This window comes from Oryctolagus cuniculus, chromosome 9, assembly GCF_051225735.1.
Source record: "Oryctolagus cuniculus isolate XC-2025 breed Fujian yellow rabbit chromosome 9, ASM5122573v1, whole genome shotgun sequence".
Classification (NCBI taxonomy): Eukaryota; Metazoa; Chordata; class Mammalia; order Lagomorpha; family Leporidae; genus Oryctolagus; species Oryctolagus cuniculus.
Genome location: NC_142875.1, coordinates 83281489 through 83300251, shown reverse-complemented (window position 1 = coordinate 83300251; position 18763 = coordinate 83281489). Strand labels below are relative to the sequence as shown.

General features: G+C 39.5%; 1 protein-coding gene across 3 annotated transcripts in view; it reads right to left on the bottom strand.

Moving 5' to 3' along the window:
• Nucleotides 1–6163: 6163 nt before the first annotated feature.
• HSPH1 (heat shock protein family H (Hsp110) member 1) overlaps nt 6164–18763 on the bottom strand; it is a 30145-nt gene continuing 17545 nt past the window's right edge. For 2 of the 3 annotated variants that reach the window (XM_002720572.4, XM_008273527.5), the window contains 8 exons: nt 15679–15887; nt 13906–14037; nt 11012–11149; nt 10052–10177; nt 8141–8248; nt 7934–8053; nt 7568–7729; nt 6164–7072 (listed from right to left, as the gene is read on the bottom strand). In XM_002720572.4, coding sequence (XP_002720618.3) covers nt 6866–7072; nt 7568–7729; nt 7934–8053; nt 8141–8248; nt 10052–10177; nt 11012–11149; nt 13906–14037; nt 15679–15887 — 1202 coding nt within the window. In that variant the 3' untranslated portion in view covers nt 6164–6865. The remainder of the gene's footprint in view (nt 7073–7567; nt 7730–7933; nt 8054–8140; nt 8249–10051; nt 10178–11011; nt 11150–13905; nt 14038–15678; nt 15888–18763) is intronic. The other variant, XM_008273526.4, reaches the window with a different exon arrangement.

The following is an 18763-nucleotide window of genomic DNA, read 5'->3' as shown; positions in this document are numbered from 1 at the left end:
CGAATAGCTAAAGCAATCTTATACAACAAAAACCAAGCCGGAGGAATCACAATACTAGATTTCAAGACATATTGCAGGGCAGTTATAATCAAAACAGCCTGGGACTGGTACAAAAACAGATGGATAGGGGCCAGCGCTGTGGTGTAGCAGGTAAAGCTGCCACCTGCAGTGCGGCACCCCATATGGGCGCCGGTTCGAGTCCCGGCTGCTCCTCTTCCACTCCAGCTCTCTGAGATGGCTTGGGAAATCAGTAGAAGATGGCCCAAGTTCTTGGCCCTTACACCCATGTGGGAGATCTGGAAGAAGCTCCTGGCTCCTGGCTTTGGATTGGCGCAGCTCCAGCCATTGTGGCCATCTGGGGAGTAAACCAGTGGGTGGAAGACCTCTCTCTCTGTGTGTGTGTGTGTGTGTGTGTCTCCTTATCTCTTGTGTAAAAAAATAAATCTTTAAAAAACAAAAAAGAAAACAGAGGCTGGTGCTGTGAGATGCAGCAGGTTAAAGCCCTGGCCTGAAGCGCTGGCATCCCATATGGGTGCTGGTTTGAGTCCCAGCTGCTCCACTTCCCATCCAGCTTCCTGCTATGGCCTGGGATAGCAGTAGAAGATGGCCCAACTCCTGCATGGAAGACCTGGAGGAGGCTCTTGGCTCCTGGTTTCAGATCAGCGCAGCTCCGGCCATTTTGGCCATCTGGGGAGTGAACCAGCGATAGAGGACCTCTCTCTCTGTCTCTGCCTCTCTCTCTAACTCTGTCTTTTGAATAAATAAAATAAATCTTAAAAAAAAAAAAACACAGATGGACCAATGGAACAGAATAAAAATGCCAGAAATCAATCTAAGCACCTACAACCAACTTACTTTTGACCAAGGAACTAAAACCAATCCCTGGAGCAAGGACAGGCTCTTCAAATGCTGCTAGGAAAACTAGATTTCCACATGCAGAATGAAGCAAGACCCCTACCTCACACCTTACACAAAAAATCTGCTTAAAATGGATTAAAGACCTAAATCTACAACTTGATGCCATCCAATATTAGAGAACATTGGGGAAACCCTGCAAGACATTAGCATAGGCAAAGAGTTTGGAAAAGACCCCAGAGGCACAGGCGATCAAACTCAAAATTGACAAATGGGATTACATCAAATTGAGAAGCTTCTGTACTGCAAAAGAAACATTCAGCAAAGTGAAGAGTGGGAGAATTTATCTGCAAACTATGCAATTGATAAAAGATTAATAATCAGAATATATAAAGAGATCAAGAAACTCAACAACAACAAAACAACCCAGTGAAGAAATGGGCAAAGGACTTAAACAGACATTTTTCAAAAGAGGAAATACAAATGGCCAACAGACACATGAAAAAATGCTAGCCATCAGGGAAATGCAAATCAATTACTAGCCTTCAGGGAAATGGAAATGCGTACCAAAACCACAATGAAGTTTCACCTCATCCAGTTAGAATGGCTTTCATACAGAAAGCAACAAACAACAAATGCTGGTGAGGATGTGGGGGAAAAAGTACCCTAATCTACTGTTGGTGGCTTTACCAGTTTACATTACTATGTAAGACAGTATGGAGATACCTCAGAAATCTGAATATAGACCTATCATATGACCCAGCCATCCCACTCCTGGGAATTTACCCAAGGGAAATGAAATCAGTATATGAAAGAGTTTTCTGTACCCCCATGTTTATTGTAGCTCAATTCACAATAGCTAAGATGTGGAACCAACCCAAATGCCTGTCAATTGAAGACTATATAAAAAAGTTATGGGATATGTGCATTATGGAATACTACACAGAAGTAAAAAAAAAATGAAATCCGTTTGTTTGCAACAAAATGGATGAGACTGGAAAATATCATACTTAGTGAAATAAGCCAGTCCCAAAAGGACAAATTCCATATGTTTTCCCTGACCTGTGATAGCTAATAGGGCACCTAAAAGGTAATCTACAGAAGTGAAATTGACACTTTGAGAAGCAACGACTTGAACTGGCCTTGTCTCAACTGTTGAGGAAGTTTTTTTTTCATACTATTTGTTGAACTCTTTTTTTTTTCAACATATTTCTTTTTTCTTTTTTTCTTTTTTTTCTTTTTTTTTTTTTTTGAAAGGCAGAGTGGACAGTGAGAGAGAGAGACAGAGAGAAAGGGCTTCCTTTGCCGTTGGTTCATCCTCCAATGGCCGCCGCGGCCAGCGCGCAGCAGCCGGCGCATTGCGCTGATCCGAAGGCAGGAGCCAGGTGTTTCTCCTGGTCTCCCATGCGGGTGCATGGCCCAAGCACTTGGGCCATCCTCCATTGCACTCCCGGACCATAGCAGAGAGCTGGCCTGGAAGAGGGGCAACCGGGACAGAATCTGGCACCCCGACCGGGACTAGAACCCGGTGTGCCGGCGCTGCAAGGCGGAGGATTAGCCTATTGAGCCATGGCGCCGGCCCATTGTTGAACTCTTAACATACAGTTAATCATATGTGTATAAAGTTCATTGAAAATAGATAGATCTTAGTAAAAAATAAGAATGGGGATAGGAGAGGGAGGAGGGGGGTGGGAAAGTGGGTATTGTGGGAAGAATCACCATGTTTCTAAAGTTGTACTTATGAAATGTATGAAGTTTGGATGCCTTAAATGAAGGGTTTCTTGGAGGGGGGATGCCTGGATGGGGATGTTGTTTTCCTTTCAAGGAAGTATATAGAATACTTCCCTCACCAGGGTGAGAATATTGGTTGTGGGACCAGATCACTGGACCCTACCCACAAACCACTACATTCTGTGGCAGAGGATGTCTCAGGAGTAAGGCACGGTTTTCCATTCCACATCTTGTTTCCTCCTAATTTGATCCTGGGACAGGGTACTGGGAACTGTCCCAAGCAATGGGTGTGATGACCGGCAAAAAGGGTGGCTAGGGCAACAGTCTTAGACCTGCTGCTACTAAGCTCACTCCTACCCCATTCTGGGCAATGTGATTTATTTATTTGCTCCCTTGGATAATTGCACTTTGGGTCTCACTTTCTCCAGGATGCCAACTGCCCTGTGTGTGAACAATGTATCTTGTGCATTTGAACTTGTTTTTCTTAATATGAATATTCTGGTTTTGTATTTCTGTATATTTTAATTCCTGCACTGTGTTCTCCGGTACATGCGCGATCTCAGGGATGTCTGCAGCAGCTCCAGGTTGGCATAGCAGGCAGGCTTTTTGTTGTTTTTGTCACCATGGAGAGCAACTATTTGGAGTGTACCACCTATTGAACTACCTCATTTTGCCAGCTGGAATTGGCTTTTTTGCATTATTGTCCTCTTGAAACCCCCTCCACCTTTAACATGTTTCATGGGAGACAAGGTGTTAATGGGATTGCCCCATGACTTGATCTCCTCCTCCTGAGACTGAAAATGTCTGAACAGGAAAAGGTGGTGCAGGAAAGTTAGAGAGGCTGAACCCAGGGAGGAAGCCATGGTTGGCGTTGCCTGATCCTAGGACATGGATCTTTCACTTCACGTAACAGAGCCATCCTTCACCAGATTAGGTTAGGCCTACTACACACAACAGGGTGTGTGTGTGTATATACCTGTCTGAAAAAATGTGGGCTGCTAAAGATGAGTTTGAAGACCAATATGCCCAGGGGCTGACGCTGTGGTGCAGCGGGTTAACACCCCGGCCTGAAGCGCCAGCATCCCATATGGGCGCCAATTCTAGTCCCTGCTGCTCCTCTTCTGATCCAGCCCTCTGCTGTGGCCTGGGAAAACAGAAGATGGCCCAAGTCCTTGGGCCCCGGCACCCACGTGGGAGACCTGGAAGAAGCTCCTGGCTTTGGATCGGCTCATCTGGGGAGTGAACTAGTGGATGGAAGACCTCTCTGTTTCTACCGCTCTAACTCTTTCAAATGAAATAAATCTTAAAAAAAAAACAACAAAAAACAAAAAACCCTGTACCCATCCTGTGCTGTCCAGGGACAGAAACATTAAGACTAAAAATCCTGGGCCGGCACCACAGTTCAATAGGCTAATCCTCCACCTGCAGCGCTGGCACCCCGGGTTCTAGTCCTGGTCGGGGCACCGGATTCTGTCCCGGTTGCTCCTCTTGCAGTCCAGCTCTCTGCTGTGGCCGGGAGTGCAGTGGAGGATGGCCCAAGTGCTTGGGCCCTGCACCTGCATGGGAGACCAGAAGCACCTTGGATAGGCACGGTGCACTGGCCGCAGCGGCCATTTGGGGGGTGAACCAACGGAAAAAGGAAGACCTTTCTCTCTGTTTCTGTCTACTCTGTCAAAAAAAAAAAAAAAAAAAAACCTTCCCAAATTCTTGGCTTCCAGGGAGACCCATAAGTGAGGACCTCGGTGGTGTCCGGAGCCAGTATCCAGCCCTGTGACTGTAGTGATTTCTCTAACGTGTTAACTGAAGGAGAAAAATGGGGTTTCATTTACATGCTAAGGTCACTGCAAACCTACCTCACTGGATTGAAATGAGACAAGTGTAACAGAGGGTGGTGTGCGTCTGGTTCTGGGTTCCTGTCTCCCCCAAATGCTGGCCCCCTTTATTTATTCTATTTGTCTTGGCTTTGTAGGACTTCACTGAGACTCTCTGTCGGTGATTGCTAGGTGGCCTAGTTGTGTAAATATAATGTGTTGGTCTTTCTCCATGTTCTTTTGAGATTTTATGGTTTACAAACTTTTTTGTATTGAGGGAAAAAAAGCCAAAGCATCTCTGACAGGTGATGCACGAGGCAAAAGGATCCGAGTTTGGGGATCCCTCTTCTTGAAGTGGGGATCTGAAACCAACTTTCGTGTTCCCCTTCCCCTATCCTATTTTGAATCTTCTATCCTTAAAATTTGACTCCTACCCTATCCTCTTCTCCAATCCCCCATTCACAAAAGGAAACCTACACACCAAATGTAAACATTTAATTCTTGGAGTGTCTCCACACATTTAAATGGTTCATGAAGTCCTGAAGAAAATGGGAAACCTCCATTCCCAACTTTCTTTGTCAAGACCATTTTTTGATGTGATTCATGGCCTTAAGACTTAAGACTAACATATTTGGATGGATCAAAACTCAATTTGCACCTCAAAGAAAAGCTACTGGGTACCTTCGTTGTAGAAAGCAGGGTTTGGAGGCCATATAGGGGGCTGTGGATGGACATCCAAGTCATTTAGGAACTTTTATGCAGGTGCAAGAAACTTATGTCAAAGTGGCCACAAGATTATGTACTGCTAAAACCAAAGCTCTGTGTGAAGTCTTGAATTTATGGAGGGGTGGGAGAAGGGGGGGAAGCTGCTGTCTGTTCTTTCCTAACCCCTTCCCCTCATCACTGGGGTGTGTTTATTTGAAGGTTGATTTATGCTGAACTGGGTATTTCCTTTCCCATTTTCTAATCGCTTTGTTACACATAATGCTGACTCTCCCCCATCCCTTCTCCTTTCTCTGGGAAAATACAATGAATATATCAAGACTTACTGGTACTGAGAAAAAAGAAAAAAAAAAGCCAAAAGACTCAGTGCAGCAATATTTTGAATAGCAAAAGCATGAGAAACAAGGTAATCCAACCAGAGGCAGCAGCTACCTTTCTCCATTTGTTTTTCCAATGGAACTCACCACAGCTGTGATGTTCTATCATCTGACTGTATTTATTGAAAAGCTGTATTTACTAAAAACAGCCCAGGGGGTAGGTGCAGGCAGTTAGCCCTGGCAGTTAAGACATCTGTTCCTCTTACCCCATTACCTGGATTCCACCTCTGGCTCTGGCTGCTGGCAATGCAGAACCTGGGAGGCAACAGTTATAGCTCAACTGGGTTTCTATGACTCATGTGGGAAGCCTGGATTGAGTTCATGGCTCACAGCTCCTGCCTTGAAAAGTCTAAACATATCCATCTACACTTAGACACATCCATCCATGGGGTTATGTGTTCAGGAGAAAAGACCTGGAAAGATATTTGATGCTAACAGCGGTTTTTTCCCTGGGTGGTGAAATTATGTTTATTCATTTTCTATTACAAAAAATTTTTTCAATGTCATAAGCATATACTACTTTCCTTTCAAAAGTCATTTCCACTTAGAAATGAGCACATGCAAGCAGCAGCAAGAAAGGAAAACTGGATTTTTCACAGCAGTATCATTTCTGCTACAATAACTGAGCTCCCCCTTCCACTTTTAAATCAGCAACAAAACCAACTGTTTAGAAATGACACCTTAAGATGAACTTTATTTTAAAGCTCATCAAATTTCCACCAGCAGTTACAACAGAATCAACATTTCTTCCTTTTTACATCTTCACATGACAATGTAATGGATAGTGAGAGATACAATTTTAAAGTTTTTTGTTATGCATGCTGCTAACATATTTCACTAGCTTTTGTTTTACTCAATGAATTTTTAACAATGTCAAAGCAAAAAGTCATAGTCTATTGGACTGAGTTAACTTTAGAAAGCCCTTATGAAATCAGACTTAGTCTTGTTTATAAACATCCACATCCACACACATGCTACAATGGAGAGCAAAATACAAGAAAACTACCTTGGCAAGAACAAATGCTTAAAAGATTTTAGCCACAACCCCCTTGAACAAGCAGTACAATTTGGTTCTATTCTCCGAAAGACAGAAGTCAGTTTCATCCTCAGTGATGCAAATGGTAATACTGCACAGAAGCTTAGTATGAATTCACAATTCCACAGGAATCTGAAAGTCACCAAGGCAATTTTCCCTTTTAGGATCATAAAGACTACAGACTTGAAGCTTTTTTCTTTTTCCATATAATACACAAAGTTTCTAAACATCCTTAAAAAAGAAAATATAAATAGTCTCAGTATGTTATGTAGAGTCACATACTATGGCAAAAATATCTTATTAATTGAAGGAATAAGCCAACTTAATGTTATCTAGTCCAAGTCCATATTAACTGAACTCTTCTCGTTAGGGTAACATTCCCCATTCTGATGTGGAGGTTCAGCACCAAAATTATTTTTGCCTTCTAAATCTTCTTCCTTTTTATCAAGATTTGGGCCATTAGGAGTTCTTTCCAATTTAGGTGATTCAATTTTTGGTTTGGGTTGTGTTACGACGGGTTCACAAGCATTGTTCAATTCCTAAGAAAACAAAACTAGTCATCAGATTAACTCAGATCCATCCAGTTAATTTTCAACTACTGCCCCACACACCTGACCTAATATGTTACATCAACTCCTGTCACATATCAAAGAATTTCATTTTCTCATTACAGCTGACCTAAAGGGCTTGGCATACACTTGCATATTGCTGGTCTCAGAAACTCACTAAAAATGAGTTCCACGGGGTCACAGGAAGTATACTCTCTACAATGAATATCATACCTCATAGAACAAGTGCTGGCACACAACAGGGGCTCAGCAAATATGTTTGTTCAACTGAATGAATGGAAATGTAACAGAAACTTCCAAGGTCTTGCATATTTTGTGACAGTAACAATGACCACCAAGAAAACCAGTCCTCATAAGGATGAGGTAAAAGACTTACAGGAAAAAGGGCTATATTTAAATTTCAGAAGATTACCAACTTGAGTCTGGAAGAAAACCCAGCAGAAACATGACCCAGTTAACACTCACCTTGATTTTTGCTTTAATTTCCTGAGCACGTACAACAGGATCTTGATCAAGACTCTTTTTAGCCTGAGCATTCATAACATTATTCATCCACTCCATCACTTCATTTACAGACTTCTCCACCTTTTTCATTTCAGACTCATCAATATGGTTGTATTTCTCATCCTAAACAGAACCACAGTCACTCTACAGAATTAAGTATTTACAGAAATATCTAATTTGATCCAACTTTCCCAGAATTTCAAATGAAACGCTTAGCAACCCAAATTTCTCACTTAATAATATTTATTCACGACCAAAATCAGCTTCAACATTAGCTTATTAAAATCTAGGGTAACTTCCTTAGCACATACACAAAGCCTGGCTCACCTTATTGCGGAAGTCAGCTGCTATCTTGGCATAGTGCTGCAATCTCTGTCCCAGTTCTTCAAACATTTTTGGCCTCTCTTTAGCTTCTTGAAATCGGACTTTAACTGGAGTGCCAATTTTCTAAAATATAATAAGTTAACAAATATAGTAATCACTTAAAAACCTATAGTTTTAAATACTACCTTTTAGGAGGGAAGAAGGGCCTACCATTAACTCTTCCAACTTGTCAACATATGCTTGTTTAGCTTGGTCCTCTCCTTCTTCATACAGCCAGTCTTCAGTCTCTGTGAGGAGTCTCAAAAAATTTTGATGATCCTTTATACAAAATATGAAAACATTAATGACAATCTTATTTCAGAACATTTTACAATAAAACAAAAAGAGAATCTCTAAATCAAACACCAGGTAGCTGATCTAATCTAGGAAGGTATTCTGGTTGGATTCTCTTCAGTGAGAAATGTCTCTCTGCTACTATTAGCTCCATTTAATATTTAACATGAGAGACTGACTGGCTTCTCTTACTACATAAGGACCTTTGAGAGTTTTTAGTAAGCTGCTTCTACTGATACACAGTATTGTATCTTAGAAGTCCAAGTATAGTTAATATACATATTGAAATGTTTTTGTTATGGGAGAATAATTTTTCCCTACTCTCTAGATCTTGATTAGGAACCTTCTATTCACTCTTGTAACTAATAAATACTGAAAGGGAAGGAAGGAAGGTATACAAGTTGGTAATCCCATCACAGAACACATGAAAAAAACTCACTCCTAACTAATTCATGTAAGTTCTGATCTTCTTACTCTTACCTTTCAAGATCTAGCTGGGTTGAGTCATCCCTAACTTCAGAATCCCAACCACAAGAAAACTAGGCAATGTCAGGGCAGGACTACCAACTGACCATTACAAGGCAGCCAAAGAATCTTAGGACTAAAGCAGACACGCAACTGAAGTGTAACTGACTTTCAACTTAAGAATTAATCTCAAAACCAGCCAAGATTCCCACCTAGCCCATCTGTTCCCAAGTCCCACCTTTCAGTTAGGTTTCTGGGATTTACTTTCAAGCATACTGACTGGGAGTCAAGGAAAAGGTTAAGTGGAGTGACGGTCCTTAATTACCTCTGTAATGACAGGCTAAATAAGTCTTATTATGGGATAAAACAATGACAAAAAGCTGTCCAGAAAGCAATCTCACTAAAACACAAAGTCTACAGATTTAGTGCAGTGGTTATGCTGCTACTTGGGTCATCCATAACCTGTATCATCAGAGTACATGGCTCAAGTTAAGTTACCTGCTTGCAATCCAGCTTCCTAACTGGTACCCTTGGAAGACAAAAATGACAGCTCAAATTAACTGGGTGCCTGTTACCCATGTGGGAGACCCAGACTGAGTTCCAGCTTCCTGGCTTTGGCCTGGCCCAGCCATGGCTGTTGCAGGAACTTGGGTACTGAACCAGCAAATAGAAGATCTCCCTCCATCTATTTCTTTTTATCTCTCTGATTTTCAAATAAAATGAAAGTTTTTAAAAATATTAAAGATATATTTATTCAAAAGGCACAGTAACAGGGAAAGGGAGAGACAGATCTTCCATCCATTGGTTCACTCCCCAAATAACTGCAACAGCCAGGTCTGGGCCAAGCCAAAACCAGGAGCCAGGAACTCATCCTAGTCTCCAACATGGGTGGCAGGACCCAAGCACCTAGGTCATCCTCTGCTGCCTTCCCATGCACATTAGTAGAAGACTGGATGAGGAGCAGAGCAATGGGTGTTCTGATATGTGATGCTGGGTGCCACAAGCAGCGGCGTAACTCACTGCATCTCAACAACGGTCCCAATAAATGAAAGTTTCTGAAGACTTGATACTTTTTTTTTTTTTTTAGCCCTGCATAACAGTAAATGTCTACCAGGGTCTCTCTTCTGGATGCTCAATCTAAAAGTTATTGGGGTAAACTAGAATCAAACGAAATGCTTCACTACTACTGTGCTTGCTCTATGACTTTGTCTAAACAATTTTTGAAGTACAAGTTACATAATCTACTAGAGGCCTGAATGTCAGTTTTGATTCTTAAACATTTACATGAGACTACCAAAGTAAAAACAAAGCCCTGAAACATACCTGCTCACATATAAACTTTTCATATGGTCCACACAGCTTGTCCCTGAACTCATACACATACTCCTCTACTGCATTTTTAGCATCATTTCTTTCTTTTTCCAATTTATCCTGCATGATCATTTTACCCTGTAAGGAAACAGTAAAAGTTATTCCAATCTTCAAACAACTCAAATTAAGCTTTAACTAGAGTCTAGTGTTAAAGAAAAAAAAATTCATGTCCGTACAAAAAAAATGTGGTAACAGTTTTCATTTTTACCCCTTAAGACCCTTCCTACAAATTCTAAAAAGCTCTTTTTCCAAAGACACATACTAAAGTTTTTTTTTAATAAAACATAAGGTTTATGTTTCAGATTTAATACCAAGTGAAAATAAGCCATTCCAATGCTTACTTATAAATTTGTTTTCTGGTTTGTAGATGCATGTTTGTCTCACACTGGGACTACCAATGGCTAGTATGTAACGGTTACACAACTCTGCCGCTATGTTTTTAAAACAAAAATAAATGAATGGACTGCAAGTTAGTGGTCAATTTTTAAATGTAGTGTTTCCTCCTCCTTATATTTTAGGGAAACAGAATCTCAATTAGTCCATGTGTTATTTTAGAGTTCCAGACTACAAAACAACATGTTATTTTAATAGAAATATCTTTTGTACTTGGAGATTCCACTGTGTTGCGTTCTGAACTAGGAAATATTGTCATCCAATTTCTTCACAAGAACTTGGCAATTTTATGACAAGTAAAAGAATCTATGGCATAGGCCTCTCAAAGACAAAAAGTGGTGAACAAAATGCTAAAAATTGAGAAGTCAATCTATAGCGTACACTTTATTATCCTATCCATAAAACCATATAAAACTTGGGATATGGATCAGAATTATAGTCATTATCTATTGAAGATTTAGATAACAGGGCCAAGAAGAAGTATATTCCATAATTAAATACTTTTATTTAAGTGCTTACCTCTGTCTCAATATACATGTTAAGAAGATCTTTCCCTAACTGCCAGACCAAGTTGGCTTCAATAGGTAGCTCAACATTCACCACCTTTATTTTGGGTTTTTTAGCTTCTGGAGGCTGGTCAACTTTCTTTTCATTTGCCTTAAGGAAGGAGAGTAAAAACAAAAACAGAGAAATTCTTAAGCAATCATTGACAAACAAACAAACAAAAAATCTCTCTATCATACTTACTGATGACTTAGGCAAAAATAAAATCTCTAAAATCATAAAAAACTGAAAGGTGGCATTTCCCACTGACCATTTTAAATCAAGGTTGTAATTAAACCTAAATATGTCTAACTTTCAGGAACTCACCAAGGTATTTTTCTCGGCTTAAACTTAAATCTCTCCTGCTAATGTTTTTCTTCTTAGATTTTTAAGCTTCTAATCCCTTTAAGCATGTTTGCCAATCCCAGAATTCCAAAGGTTAAATTATTAAATTATCCATATTCTCATGTTTAGAATCTGACAGACTGACCAATGCTAAACATGTGAAGATTGATTCAGTTTTTTATATTTTAGTCCACATACCCCAGTTATTATGCCTGCTTTAATTACAATTAGCACCACTCTGATGATTAGTCTTTTATACTTTCCTACTGAATTTGGAGTTTTTACATATGTACACACACACATACACACACACCTATTTTCCTTGATCTTTGAGTCATATATTTTCCCACAAGCAACTCTGCAAGGTAGAAAGAACTAGGAATCTTAAAGTAGAAAACGGAGATGCAGCATGTTTACAAAGGTTGAGTATCTCTTACCCAAATTCTGAAACATTTTGGTGCTGACATGACACCACAAGTGAAAAATTCCACAGCTGTTATGTAGCCTAATGTGACCCATCACAAACTGTATGCACACTAAAAATACTGTATAAAATTACCCTCAGGTTATGTGTATGGGAAGTATATGAAACATAAATTTCATCTCTAGACTTTGGGTCCCATCCTCAAGATATCTCAATTTATATGCAAACATCCCACAATCTGAAAAAAAAAAAAAAAAAAAAATCCCAAACCTGAAATACTTCTGGTTCTCAGGTTTTCTGGATAGGGGATACTCAACCTATAGTTTATTGCAGGATTTTCAACATATGTAAATACAGGGCTAAAGAAGCAAGTATTTCCTGTGGCCTTTAATTTTCTAAGTCTTTTCTAATTATTTCCATTTCTACAGGTTCCAACTAGCACAACAAACACACACAATCAAGGAAACCCAGTTATACAACAGATTAGACAATAACCACAGTGTGAAACATGATTCTTCATTGGCTAGGATGGAAAAATGGCAAGAGACTAGCTAATTAAGGCATAACAATCACTGCCACTGGATAACCTGAGTTATAAAGGATGTTAAAACTCCAGGTACAAAGAAACTAGGACTGGAATGAATGACTTGCCTACAACAGAGATGGGACTAGAATGCATGTTTCCCACAGCTGTGCTGCACTGCTCTTAGAAATCACATCACAGATCTATCAAGTGCTGTAAACTGTATCACTAGCAATGATCTACTCAGTCCGAAGCCCCTTCCTTTGAGTGCCCAAAAAAGAGCCCTCCAATACAGTAAGCAGGGCACTGACGGCATGATCCACAAGAAAGAAAAATGAATCAGATGATTCCTACACCTAGCAAGATGCAGGAGTGCCACAGATATTTGGGGGACAAAATGAATGGTAGTACATGCATGGTAGTTAAGATAAGACAGTACAATGTAAAACCAGCTAGTGAAAAACAATCAGTCTACCACAAAACAGCATTCCAACACAGATGGATGAGGGACCTTCCAGAGGAGGGTAAGATAATGTTTCAAGGGCTTCAAGCTCACTGTTCCTATAGCTAAGAGGCTGAGATTCCTCCCAATGTCACGTTTTCACACAGGTAATGAGGCTATCAGCACAAGTTAGTTCATGTTCAACCAACAGTCAAGGGGAGTGATGTGGAAACCAAGCAGCTGTTTTCTAAATAATCACCATCATATAAAGGCAGCAGCTTTCAAAATCAGTCAGGATCTAGGGCTCACCTTAGGAACCCTGCAGGATCAATCAGAACAAGGGCAAATTAAACAGTGGAAATTTTAGCTAGTGTAAAATCCATTTTGACCCTAACAAACAATTCTGTAATTCACCTGAGGGTAAAGAATCCTATCCTCAGCAAGTAAGAGAAAACCAAATTACCAACAGGTTAATAATTTACACGCCACTTGCACAGAGAATAACGATCTCCAACACTGGCGACAACAATGGCAACTTCTCAGTATCATCTGACCATGAATACTAAAGGTTTGATTAGAAGCTGTCATTTTTCGAGGGACATAGCACCACTATTCAATTTAGCTTCCAATACCTACTATGGAAGCAAGACAAAAGAGCAATTACTCTGAAATGCAATCTAGTTTTTATCAGATCATCATAATTCATCTTCTTAAATTTGACAAATGACTTGAGCAGAGAAGAAAGCATACTAGACTCCTATAGCCCATGCATTTATCAACTGATTACATGAAAACCAATCATGCAGCACTGGGATGTATCTTTTCCCCCTCTGGCACTAGCAGATACCTCTGCCCTTTCAGATGACAACAAGTACTACACATAGGCTCTTATTACTTGGAGCGGCAGTTAATCAAGAGAAGCTTTCAGGCCTAAAGCAGGATATTAAATTCCCTTAGTTGAGCTTGAGTACCTCTAAATGGTTTTCATTGAAAAACACATAGAAAATCAACAGAAAAAAACCCTACATAGAATAAAATCACTTGGTGCTTTCTCTTGAAACTGCAGATTCAATGATATCATTAACGATTACACGTTGCAACATTGTCTAACGGAATGAACTAGAAGAGTCACTCACTTTGTCAGCATCTGGGATTTTGTTTTCTTCTGAGGTAAGTTCAGGTGAAGGGGGAGACTGGGAGGTTTGTTGACCATCAGTTTGTACCTGGGGCTGTGTTCCAGCTTCACTGTTGTCTTGCTGGATATTTTTCTGAAATGAAAGCCCAGGCACAAAGGATGTAGAAAGCAGGTGTACTTGTATAAATTTTAAAAGTTATAGGGCACCAAAGACAGTACACTCAATTTCTGAAATCTTAATAGGTGGGGAGAAAAGGTACTGGATAAAAGCAAAATGAATACAAAATACTTGAAAACTTCTTAGAATTTTTAAACCTGGAAGAAATGTTGTGAATGACAGTAGTTAAATAAGTTACACAAGTATGCATTTGAATGATGTGGTGACAATCAAGAACTCTCCTTTATGACACTTCCACCTAACCTTGTAAAGATTAATTGTCAAAAGCACAGGAAAAACGTTACTACACCAGGCCTCTTTCTCAGAACAGGCTTCCAAACCCTAATTTCACCAGCAGCCATCACACATCTTGACTTAGCTCCACTTCCACTTACTAAAGAGTTACATAAAATGGCCAACTATCAGTTATTCCAGGGCTTATCGTTTCATCATCTTTTAGATAATTAAGACCCTCTGCTCCACCCCATTTTCCTTTGTGATCCAGCTATTTAAACCTTAAAAGATCGCAAGGTAAAGAATAAATGCTACATGCTAATCCTGATTAAAAATTTGGTAAAGAAAATGAAGGAAAATGAACCCTACAAGTTTTCTGATTTCCTTTTTCAGTAGTCCTCAGTCCCTAATAAATCAATGCTTGTTCTGAGCTTCTCCCATTCTGAGAGAAGTCTGAAGCGTTCTAAGTACTTTCTGCCCACCCTGAAGTCTTTTTTTTTTTTCCAATGCTTCAAGATTCTAAGGCAGACACTGAAGTAGTTAGAAGCAAGGCACTCCTGATATTCTAAAGGTACTAAGAGACTGAAAGTACCTGGCACTGCTCATTTAGCTCACTACATTGAAGACTTTCTGTAGATGAGAGTAAAAGGTTCAGAATGTTAATGTTCCTTAAGTGTTCTAGGAATGGTAAGTGACCACAGGATATCACATTTCCTCACATCTTAATTAAAACATTGTAACTTGCCTGCCTATTCACTTATGCTATTTCTGATTAGTCTCCGGAAATAAACTCTAATAGGTACAAAACATTTTGCTTCCTAAAATTCTTCTGTTGACCAGAGAACCAGCACTCATACTAACAGAGTCTCAATTAAGATGATGAGCAGCAATTCTGTCTATATGATATACAGATTCTTCTTTTTCTGCCTCTTACAATACAAAAAATTATTTAAGTGTAAACAAGTTTGGAGCACTAAAGCCAATTCTGTCATACAACTGAAAGAAAAATCAGCTTTAATATTTGATGGTTATTTAAACAAATAGTAGAGACATTTTTAACTGTAACATTTGACTTCTCAATATGTAACTTAGAAAAAAAAATAAGTAACTTAGATCTTAAAAGAAAAAAAAAAAAACACAATCTACTCGAGTTGTCATAAACCAGTCACCTAAAATTCAGTTACACAAAATTTAATCACAATTCACTAAATTCCAGACCATAAATTACCATTAACTGGAAATAACTTACTATTAACTATCATCCTTATTCAGAATTCTGGTAAGAAGTATTTATAAAGACAACATCTTAACCCTTCCCTACCCTTCTATAGCTCAGAATTAATTCAACTCTATGGCAGTGCAAAAGTCTATCCATACACTTACATCAGTGTCTGGGTTCTCTGGGGATCTCTGATTTGGACACTCCATGTCCGCTTCAACAGAAGACGCTTCGTTTTCCTCTGCTGGGACTTTCTCCACCATAGACGCTGTAGAGATGGTGAAAATGCCATGGGTGTTGACTCGTACTTTGACTTTCACTCTAGATTTTTCTCCATCTTTCTGTGCAGAAACATTCTGAACTATGAAGCGGCCTAGGAGAAAAAGAAATTAGCCATTTTTAAAATTAAATCAGAACTTCTGTAAACGAGACAGGTAAGAAAAAACACAAAGACCAAGAAATAAAGCTCAAAAATACTGCAATTCCAGTATGTTCTCCCTATTCTCTATAAACTTAAAGTCCAATATTGTTTACTACACACTCTTAAAACATACAGTATTCTTGGAAACAATCTCAGTGTGTCCAAAAAACAGGTACAGGCATAGGCACTCCTCTAACTGCTTTGTTAAGCACTTACTGGGCAGACACTGACTGTAAAATACTGATGACATGCAATTCTTCCTCCTACCCTATTCGTCCAGATGGAAGAGCAAACTAGACTTGGAAATCTGTTCGTAAGTATACAGCAGATGATATCAAGCACACAATAAATTTTAATCCTAGAGTCCTTTGAGAAAGCACTACACTTCTGATTCTAAAAATATTTTTTGATGTGTTTTAAATAGGGATGTGAGCTAAAATTTGCATCAATGTTTGAAATTATTATTTGTAATGAAGTGGTTCCACAGCATGACTAAATAAAGAGTACACACTTTGCTGCCTTCCAGGGTGCACCCTAGGAGGCGGCTGATCATAAGCAGCTGGGTCTTGACCCAGACACCCTGATATGGGATGGGATGCACACATCTCGAGTGGTGACTTAAGCTTCTATGCAAATGCTTGCCCTGTTATTCTGTTTTTAAATTAAACCTAGTTGGGTAACAACTATGCTTGGATTTTTGCATACATTTGTTTTATTTATTTTTTTTTAATGCACACGACTTTTAATTTTTTTTTATATTTTATTTAATGAACATAAATTTCCAAAGTACAGCTTATGGATTACAATAGCTTCCCCCCCATAACTTCCCTCCCACCCACAACATTCCCTCTCCCCTTCTATTCACATCAAGATTAATTTTCAATTATCTCTATATATAGAAGATCAATTTAGCATATATTAAGTAAAGATTTCAACAGTTTGCACCCACACAGAAACACAAAGTGTAAAATACTATTTGAGTACTAGTTGTAGCATTAAACACCTGAGAGTAATTGTGTATTAATTACAGAGTTCAACCAATAGTTTTAAGTAGAACATAAAAAATACTAAAAGGGTAAAGTATTAAGTTCTTTTTTGTTTGTTATATAGTTTTTTTTTAATTTAATAAATGTGAATTTACAAAGTGCAACTTGTATATTGTTGTGGCCCCCCTCAACCTCCCTCCCTCCCGTGGCCCTCCCCTCTCCCACTCCCTCTCCTATCCCGCCCTTCATTGAGTTTCATTTTCAATTACCTTCATATACTGAAGATCAACTTAGTATATACTAAGCAAGGATTTCAACAGGCTGCCCTCACACAACCGCATAAGGTATAGGGTATTGTTCGACTAGGAGTGTTGTTTTTAGGTTTCATAGTAGAACACATTAAGGACAGCGATCCTACGTGGGGTGCATGTACCCAGTGACTCCCGTTGTTGATTTAACAATTGGCACTCTTATTTATGTCAGCAATCACCCAAGACTCTCGCTATGAGCTGTCTAGGCTATGGAAGCCCCTTGAGTTCACCGACTCTGAACTTGTTTAGTCAAGGCCATATCACAGTGGAGGTTCCTTCCTCCCTTCAGAGAAAGGTGCCTCTCTCCTTGATGGCCTGTTCCTTCTGCTGGGGTCTTGTTCACCAGGATCTTTCATTTAGATTGTTTTTTTGCCACCGTGTCATGGCTTTCCATGCCTGTGAGACTCTCATGGACCTTTCAGCCAGATCCGAATGTCCCAAGGGCTGATCCTGAGGCAGGAGTGCTGAGATTCTATGAGTCTGCTGTGTGTGTCCTGTCTCCCCCGCAGGATCATTCTCTCCCTTTTAATTCTATCCTTCATTATTTGCTTACACTGGTCTTATTTGTGAAATCTCAGACACATACCCTATCTTTTTGATCGGTTGTGTATTTATACTTATCACTTTACCAAATGTGCTGGCATTGGTACCTGCCTCCTTGATAAGATTGAGTTGAAATCCCCTGGCACATTTCTAGTTCCACCATTGGAGGTAAGTCCGAGTGAGCATGTGCCAACCTATATATCTCCTCCCTCTCTTATTCCCACTCCTATGTTTAAAAATTAACAGAAAAGTGAACTCTGTTAAACACCTAAGAATGATTGTGCATTGATTACAGAGTTCAACCAGTGGTCTTAGCATACATTTGTTTTATAAAGCTATTTATTACCACTTTATTCACTTCTGTGAGATACATGTTCTTTTCTTCTTTGAATGATTTAAGGGAGAAACCATTATCCTGGTATCTTACATTTTTAAAGAACCCAGACTGTCTTGGTTTGCATCCTGGCTGCGTGTCCTCCTCAAAGTTACCTAACTCATCTATGCTTATGAAGATTGAATTAATAAATGTATTCAGTGAGCCCTTACTATAGAAACAAGCATTAAATGCTAGTTATCTCCACCAGGAATGTAGTACTATTATTCCAGAGACCACTAAAGCAAATTATTTTGAACCTGGTATATGCAAAGCACTGTGTAAGATTTAATAAAGATTTAATGAGGTGCTGTCCATGTAAGCACACAGGAAGTTACAGACTTAATTATCAGATCAGTAAAAAGTTGGACTAGACCTTGATGACATGTCAAATCTCTAGTTCAGAAACTAGTTGCCAAATGATCCATTTAGAGAAATAGCATTTACTCTGGGGTGTCCAAGAAGACTCAGAGAAAGTTGGATGTAAAACGTCTTATGTACAAGGTTTCAAGCCTTGGTGAAAACATGTAAAATCAGACATATCATGCTAAAGAGCCTGGGTTGCACCATCTGTAAAACGGAGCATTAATGCACACAATCCAAGCTAGTAAAACT